The sequence below is a fragment of the Pipistrellus kuhlii genome, unplaced genomic scaffold (assembly GCF_014108245.1).
Source record: "Pipistrellus kuhlii isolate mPipKuh1 unplaced genomic scaffold, mPipKuh1.p scaffold_m20_p_13, whole genome shotgun sequence".
NCBI classification, from domain to species: domain Eukaryota; kingdom Metazoa; phylum Chordata; class Mammalia; order Chiroptera; family Vespertilionidae; genus Pipistrellus; species Pipistrellus kuhlii.
The window spans coordinates 37,853,010-37,861,901 of NW_023425438.1; the positions used below are offsets into that span (position 1 = coordinate 37,853,010).

The 8,892-nt window shown below is 42.4% G+C and overlaps 1 protein-coding gene and 1 pseudogene across 6 annotated transcripts in view; both read right to left on the reverse strand.

Annotated features, from left to right (window-relative positions):
* Positions 1-6,085, reverse strand: part of EXOC6B (exocyst complex component 6B) — a 462,052-nt gene extending 455,967 nt beyond the window's left edge. For all 6 annotated transcript variants that reach the window (XM_036435703.2, XM_036435699.2, XM_036435697.2 and 3 more), the window contains exon 1: positions 5,834-6,085. In XM_036435703.2, coding sequence (XP_036291596.1) covers positions 5,834-5,946 — 113 coding nt within the window. In that variant the 5' untranslated portion in view covers positions 5,947-6,085. The remainder of the gene's footprint in view (positions 1-5,833) is intronic.
* Positions 6,086-7,584: 1,499 nt separating this feature from the next.
* Positions 7,585-8,543, reverse strand: LOC118717522 (annotated as a pseudogene).
* Positions 8,544-8,892: the final 349 nt, after the last annotated feature.

Sequence of the window (8,892 nt, forward strand, 5' to 3'; positions counted from 1 at the left end):
ATAACTGAGCATGTCTCCTTTTTGTACTAGTTGTTGAAAGCCTAGAGACAAAGTGATGGCCTACCTTTAAAAAACGTACAGGCCTTCAAATACAATTTTTTGTGCATCTAATTTCCCTCATATCTTTTTCTTTTTGGAAGTCAGTAAGTTATCCACTGACTTCTCCACTAAGAAATTACACTTTGAGCCCCGGCTGCATAGTAGCTCAGTTGGCTGGAGCATCATCTGGATGTGCCTGGGTTGTGGGTTCAATATCTGGTCAGGGCACATGCAACAATCAATGAATGAATGCATAAATAAGTGGAACAACAAATATCTCTCATTCTCTCAAATCAATAAATAATTATTTTAAATTTTAAAAAAAAGAAGCTATACTTTGACTCAATACCTCTTGATACATCAAAAATGTATCCTTGCCTAGTCGGCATGGATTAGAGGTTTACTATCAACCTATGACTCTCAATTTGGTCAGGGCATATGCCCGGGTTATGGGATCAATACCCTGTGGAGTGTGCAGGACGCAGCCAATCAATGATTCTGTCTCATTATTGATGTTTCTATCTCTTTCTCCCTCCCCCTTCCTCTCTGAAATCAATAAAAATATATTAAATAAATAAAGAGCCAAAATAGCTTGGCCTGAAAGCTCAGTTGGTTAGAGCATCATCCCCATACACCAAGGTCAGGGCACATACAAGAACCAACCAATGAATGCATAAATAAATGGAACAAATCTCTCTCTCTCTTTCTCTCTGAAAATCAATAAATAAAATGGCCAAAATATTTAAATATTCCATTATTGTTCCTTATTTCTTAGCTGAACGTTCCTTAATTCATATACTGGAACACAGTCCCTGCATCATCAGTTGGTCTTTAAGTAACTGTCTTCCTTGTTTTTGAAATACTACAACAGATACTACCACATTGCAAAAATGGCTTTACTCTTCTTTCCCACAGCAAGAGCAGACACTTTAAAAAATGACCTATTAGACATCTTAGGTCAAAATGTTTAAACTCAGGTCAGGTATGTGTGTGTAACTCAACTTCTACTAACTCCTCCCCTACAGTATTTTTGCTCCCTCACTCCCCCGCCACCACAAGCAAATCTGAAATGTCCTCATTGCTCAGCTTCTCAACCCAGATTCACACATTTCATAGATAAGCCACTCACTAATTCTATCTTTCTAAGTTGCATTCAGCTGAAAGCTTGATTTTGATATGTGATTAAATCAATTATTACATGGTTAACAGATTCTGCAAACTATCAACTGTAATGATATAAAAAAACAAAATATCTATCTTTATTATCCTCAATGTCCAGAATATGCAAACACATAAATACAGAGAGTAGACTGGGGAGGGCGAGGAGACAGAATGTAAAATGACTGCTAACAGGTAAAGGATTTTTTTTTTTTTGGAGTGATAGAAATGTTCCAAATTAGATTATGGTGACTTTTGCACAACTGTGAGTATACTATAAAACCACTGAATTGTACACTTTAAGTGGGTGAACTATATGGTATATGAATTGCGTATCAACAAAGCTATTTTTATTATAAATTTTTTTTTTTCCTCCCTGGAGGGAGAGAGGGAGGGCAAGCGGGCGGGCAACAAAGCTATTTTTAAAGGTATTATATTTTACTGTTAAACTTAAAAGTTATATGGTATTGGAAGGAAACTAGGCTTTGGGTGGTAAGCACACAATACAGTATACAGATATCAAATTATAATGTTGTATATCTGAAATTTATATGTTATTAACCAATGTTCCCTCAATAAATTTATTTTTTTAATTTAAAAGCAAAATCTGAAATAGCAAATTAAGAATGAATGTTAACTGCTAGTATCCACAGAGCAAACTAAGGAAATAACCTACTGAATAAGTAAAATATGAGAGAAAACTAGAAATACAAAGATGGGAATATGGAGCTATTGTACATGAGTGATTTGTAATCAATATTTTAGCATTAGTGCTACAAAGCTGGAATCAATATTATTTTAAAAACAAGACAGAACCCAATATCTTATAAGCCTCTTTCCTCATCTGCAAAATCAAAACTTGCAACTAACAAAATAATATTTTAGATGAAGAAAGATATGGCTGTTTTCCCAAAAGGATTAACGAGGCAAAAGCCTCTATATGCATGATATGCTTGGGCCTTTCAGAATTACAATAAAAAGGGAGAGGCAGTCCCTTATGATATGTGGAAATTGACTAATACTGCATGACTGTTCAATATTAAAATAAGGAGTTATATAATGAAAAAGTCAAGCTACTGTGAGTCCTCAAACAAAAAAGGAATGACTGGAAGAGCAATTTGGTATACTAGGGAGAAAAAGCAAGTAATGATTCACAAGTAATAGTTGGCAAAAGAAAGAGTCTGTCTGGTTAGGCAAATGTATTATAGCTAGGTGGATTTTTGTGAGGAGCAGGAATTTTAGGGATGGACATACTAATCTTATGTCTGCTATCAAATATGTTTCTTGCCAAAACCGGTTTGGCTCAGTGGATAGAGCGTCAGCCTGTGGACTGAAGGGTCCCAGGTTTGATTCCGGTCAAGGGCATGTACCTTCGTTGCGGGCACATCTCCAGTGGGGGGTGTGCAGGAGGCAGCTGGTCGATGTTTCTCTCTCATCGATGTTTCTAGCTCTCTATCCCTCTCTCTTCCTCTCTGTAAAAAATCAATAAAATATTTTTTAAATATATATATATATATATATATATATATATATATATATATATATTCTTTCATTCCTCTTCAGTTACAATACCTAACTCAGGAACAGCTAAGAATCTGGTGCCTAAAAAGAGCTATGTCAAAAGATAGAAGAAAGAGAAAAGACCATGAAGAAGGGTAGAGGAGTTTGAGATAGACAGTTAAGGGTAAAGGTAGGGAAGAGAGCCTACTGCCTTAATCAAACCTGGGTAATGATTGTGATGAGAAAGCAGGATATAATGATGACGGGGGTGCATCCAAGGAAAAGCACGCATCAAGTCTGTGCATGCTACTGTCTCCGAATGGGATAACGAAAAGAGGTGAGATCAGCCCCTGTGAATATGGGCAAGAGGCAAGCTAGACTAAAGACAAAGACAGTGCATATCACTTGTATTTTTAGATGTCCAGTGATTGAATCTTGGGTCTGACAGTAAAATTTAGGGTTATCTGCCAAAGACAAGATAAGGCCAAAAATGAAAAGCCCCTAATAATGATACAGGGAGTTAGGAAAAGCAATTAGAACTGATAGGATAGTGCCGAGGTTCTCAAATCCTTTTTGTTTACCATGTCCACTTAGGGCAAAAGATCCCTTAATTCATCTAACCCCTAAAACCCCACTTTCAGTGAGAAAAGAACTCAATGATAACAATGAAGTTATTTTTTTTTTTAAATTGATTTCAGAGAGGAAGGGAGAGGGAGAGAGAGAAAGAAACATCAACAATGAGAAAATCACTGATTGGCTGTCTCCTGCACACCCCAAGGGGATCAAACCATGACCTCCTGGTTCATAGGCTCAACCACTGAACCATGCTGGCTGAGCACAAGGAAGCAAATTTTAGGAAGAATGGGTAACTTGTATTCGAATCATAATGCATATATTCTATGTCAAGATACAAGAAGCTCTAACCAATTTGACTCAGTGGATAGAGTCGGTCTGGGGACTGAAGAGTCCTGGGTTCAGTTCCGGTCAAGAGCACATGCCCAGGTAGGGGGCTGGATCCCTAACAGGAGGTGTGTAGGAGGCAGCTGATCAATGGTTCTCTATCACTGTTGATGTTTCTATCTCTCCCTCTCCATTCCTCTCTGAAATCAATAAATATATATTTTAAAAGATACTAGAAAATTACAGGCCAATATTCAGTTGATACAAGTATGCATTATTATTCAGTGGAGGGTTAACATTATAAATCACAACAAACTAAATTGATCAGTTGAAGTCATTTATCATATAAGCCAAGTACGACAGCAGCGGAAAACCACAACCAACACAAGACAACACTGATGATGTCTGAGAAAGAATTCTTCCTAAAAACTCTGGTAATCCCAACTGCTCCAGAGGGAGCTTTGCTTGGCTGCCTACCACAGCTCAGCAGCCAGATTTCTTAGTAGCATACTGAATCTGCATCCTCAGAACTCTAATAACATCTAGTTTTGTGAAAACCAAATATTAATAACCATTAATAATGCACTTATACTACTATTAAGTTAACCTTTGTTTTTTATAAACGATAATGAATGAGGATCAGTTACTCAAAGACTTCCAGAAAATGAATAAAGAGAAAAGCATTATGATCACGATGGATGGTCACGATCAAGAAGAGCACTTGGAGAACGGTGCCAACAATGTGCCCTGGAGAAGGAGGCTGTGCAGATGGAGATGACTAAAGTCTCCAGTCTGCCCCTCCTTCAGACAGTCTTTAGAAAGGCAATATTCCCATGAAAAAAAAAAAAAAAAAAAAAAAAAAAAAAAAGCAGTGCATAACTCATTTTTGAAGGTTGAAGCAGTGACCCAAGACGGTAGGAGGTGGATAAGACAATTACCTCAATACTAGCTACATGGAGATCTGAAAAGTCCAGAGGAAGGATGAAGATGAGTTAGTTCTAGGGCAGTGGTCAGTAAACTGCGGCTCGCGAGCCACATGTGGCTCTCTGGCCCCTTGAGTGTGGCTCTTCCACAAAATACCCCGGCCTGGGCGAGTCTATTTTGAAGAAGTGGCGTTAGAAGAAGTGTAAGTTTAAAAAATGTGGCTCTCCAAAGAAATTTCAATTGCTGTACTGTTGATATTTGGCTCTGCTGACTAATGAGTTTGCCGACCACTGTTCTAGGGCACCAGGATCCTGAGGGGAAAGGGAAGGTAACTCCACACTGGGCTGGGTCAGTAATTAACAAGTTCAGGCGAAGGGTGATCCCCCAGTGAGGCCGGACACCGGAGGTGAAGAATGCAGACTCCAGATCCAGGCTGGAGACGAGGCATCTCAACTCCCCCACTTGATTTTCTCAATAACCTTGTTGGGCAAGGAAGTCATTCAAAGCCTCACCCGTAAAATGAAGGTACTAATAGTACCTAACGGGACTGTGTTTCGGTTTTAAGAAGTTGTATTTGTAAACTGCTTAATACAATGCCTTGCTCTCTATACAGTAAGTGATTCCTAACTTTTGTTAAATAAACTGGGGAAAGTGGGGGTTTCTTTTGACACCTCCAAATAAAATGGAGGTGTGGGCGCAAAGTAATGGTCTCGGAGCGAGAGGGGGAGGTAAGTTTCTCTCGGCGATGACACGACCCCAGGCTGCCCCTCGGGGAGAGGTGGGCCTGCTGACAGGGCTCAGGGGGCACCCGCTCCCAGGAGAGGGGCACGAGTCGTCTAGGGAAGAAACTTCCTTCCTGGCCTAGGATTTTCAGGAACTCGTTTCTGAGAAGTGGCTGTGATTTTCAGGAGGCAGGAGTTTCATTTCCCAGCAACAGACCGTGGGGAGAAATTCTACTTTGTCTGCAAAGCGGAATGGGTTCGGGTCGGAGGGAGAGGGGGAGACGTCCTGGGGGGAGAGGTGATCAAAGCCACTATCTGTCCGGCGCCCGGCAAGCCTCGGAGGGAGGAGGAAAGTTGCCCCGGCCCGAAGAAAGGGTGCCTGGGCTGTGGACGACGGCGATCGCGAAGGGACCCCACGTCGGGGCTCCCGAGGGAGACCCGCCCCGCCAAGGGTGGAGGTGGCTCGCCCGGCTCCCCGAAGGGAGGGGCCGGCGCTGACCCTGCGACGGCTGGGCAGAGCCATGGCCCGGAAGGAGCCCAGCCCACCCGTCCCGCTCGTGCCCCCGTGGGTGGTCCCGGCCCCGGGATACCTGAGCGTGGGCCCGATGCAGGCCGTGTCGGTGCTCTCGATCTCTCGCAGGATCCGCTCGTGTTCCGCCGCTGTCTCCAGGCTCTCCGCCTCCGCCATCTTTCCCCTCTCCATAGGCCGGAGCGCCCCGCAGCGTGCCCCCACCCCGCGTCAGCTCCGCTCACCTGACGCTCCCACTCCCACCCCAGGTTCCCGAGCCCCCTCCGTCTCCGGCTGCCCGCAGGACGACCCCTCCCGCAGGCGAGACACGCCCCCTTGCGTCACCGCGTCTGCCGACATTCCGCGCAATGCCCTCTGGGATTGGTAGTTCTCTGGGCGATGTCGGGCAGGATTCCGCTCCTGTACACATTAAATCCACAAATACGCGTGAAAGCCGCGCTTTAAAGCAGCAACAAGTAAGGACTGTATATGCAACGGTGATCTAATCAGGCACTGGCCTTAACCCTACAAATTCTTGTTTAAGATCCTTACCAAAAGTTCAAAAGGCTCTAGAGATTCGAAAAATAAGAAAAAATTAAATTAAATTAAAAATAATTAATATATAAAAAGAAACAAAAATAAGAAAGGACTAACTAGGTTTCTGTGGACAGCTATCTTACAAGCTGGAAGGTTGGGGATAGAGGGAGAGAAAGCTAAAAAAAAAAACCAAGCCAATCCAGGGAATCAAGCCCAGAGATCCGTTGCAGGTGTGAAGGATTCATAGACTGGGCCCAGAGGTTTAAAGGTGTGTCCGGAAGGTATGAGGAGATCTCAGAAAGCCAGCAAGAACTTTATTTGCTCTATGTAGATAAGTCATTGTAAGAGGTGGGACTGGAAAAGTACTTTAGAGAGAAATACTGGGCTGAGAAATGTGTACGTTATTCTAATGACTCCACTGATCCAATGATCAATTGTATCAGAAGTGCCTAGAAACTTGTTTTTAATGCTGATTAAAGGTCCTACATTAGGACATTCTGCATAAACACATCTGCATTTCATAAACTCCCCAGATTAGAATTTTAAAATCATATGTATTGGTCAATGCTTGAATTTTTACCTAACACAAATGGGAATCCATTGAAGGTTTTTAAGAATAGTGACTGAACAAAAATAAATCCTGAGATAAATGGCTGGGGAGGTGGGAGGGGGGGCAGTTAGAGATCAACCAAAGGACTTGCATGCATGCATATTAGCATAACCAATGGACACAGACACTGGGGTGGTGGGGGCTTGCCCTCAGGGATGGGTATGGCTTGGGGGGAGGGTGGGGGGGGGAAAGTCAATGGGAAAAAAGGAGACATATATAAAACTTAAAACAATAAAAAAAAAGAGAAGAAAATTTAAATGACCAATAAAAAATAAAGCTGATATCCTTGTGAGGTTAAAAAAAATACTAAAATAATGTTTTTCTATTCCTATAATTTTCAGTGATTTCTGGGTTTATAAAATAGATGTTGAAAATTGAGGATACTTACATAGTTCAATTCCAAATAAAAATCACTGAAATGCTCACACACAAAAGAAGAAGAAGAAGAAGAAGAAGAAGAAGAAGAAGAAGAAGAGCAACAACAATAACAACAACAACAACAACAACCACCACCAGCTTGGCATTAAGAAATTTGATCAAGCCAAAACCGGTTCAGCTCAGTGGATAGAGCATCAGTCTGTGGACTGAAGGGTCCCAAGTTAGATTCCGGTCAAGGGCATGTACATTGGTTGTGGGCACATCCCTGGTGGGGGCTATGCAGGAGGCAGCTGGTCGATATTTCTAACTTTCTTTTTTTTTTTTTTTTTTAAACGTATCAGTTATTTAATCGGGTTCTTATGAGAAATTCAGAACACCAGTTTGTGAGGATAAAGCCCATTGGTGAGAGCGAACGTAGAGCGGAGGTAACCCTGGAGCTGAGGGACAGCTTTGATTTTTGGCAGAATTTGAGAGTCCACAGCTTTCTGGTCAACCTTGCGCTGTTCTGTAATTTCATATTTCTCCTTTTCTGTGTCGAAGATCTCACCCTCCTGGTGTTTGGGCTTGCGCAGCTTCTTCTTGAAGTAAGCATCGGTGAGATGTTTGGGGATTTTCACACCACTGATATCAACTTTGGTGGAGGTGACGATGACAGATTTCTGGTGTGTTCTACGAAGAGGAACTGGATTGAGGGCCAGAGGGCCAGTCACAAGTAGCAAGCCACTGTCAGCTGCTTCAGGAAAACCACCCTCTTGCCTCTGTGGCGCCCAGCAAGGATGATCAGGACGGTCCCAGGAGTGATGCTGGCCCGCAATCTCCTCACATGTTGGCTGAAGGGCTCCTTGCCATGGCTCAGCAGCTTTCGAGGCACATCTTCAGTAGGATAATATCTAGGCATTTTGCGGAGTTTAACCACTCGGGTACCACCATTCTTGTCGCCACCAACTGGTTTTGTGACAGTAGCAAGGACTTTCTCCTTCTTTTTCTTTTCACTCCTGGATTTAGGGGCGGAATACTTCCTCTTGTACATGGCCTTTCGAGAATACATAGCCGACCGGGAGTATCTGCCGATTCCTCTGACGAGGACGGGGTTTCGGCTGCAGTGCGGCTTCCCCTTCTTAGGGGCCTTAACCTTGCCGCCGGCATCAGCCTTCTTCTTGGCTTCAGGTTTCTTCTCCTTAGTGTCTGGCTTCTTCTCCTTAGTATCCGGCTTCTCGGTTTTCTTTTCACCCGCCATCTTGCAAGATGGGAAAGAGGATATTTCTAACTTTCTATCCCTCTCCCTTCCTGTCTGTAAAAAATCAATCAAATATATATTTTTTTAAAAAAAGAAATTTAATCAAAAGCAAGTGTGCAGTGTGAGCAGAAACAGAAAATCTGCAGGCAGGGAAATGTTATAGAAAAATTTAAAGCCTAAACCAGGGAAGTGGCAATGAAAATGAAAAAGAATGGACAAGTAGGAAATACATTTAAAAGCAGAATTAGCATCAGTTGCTAAATATGAGAAAGGAAGACCTTGGATATTACTCTGAGGTTTGAAGCAGAGTCACTAGGAGAATTGTGTTGCCATCAACAACAGCAAGAACAACAACAACAAAAGGCATGTGAGAATTAAA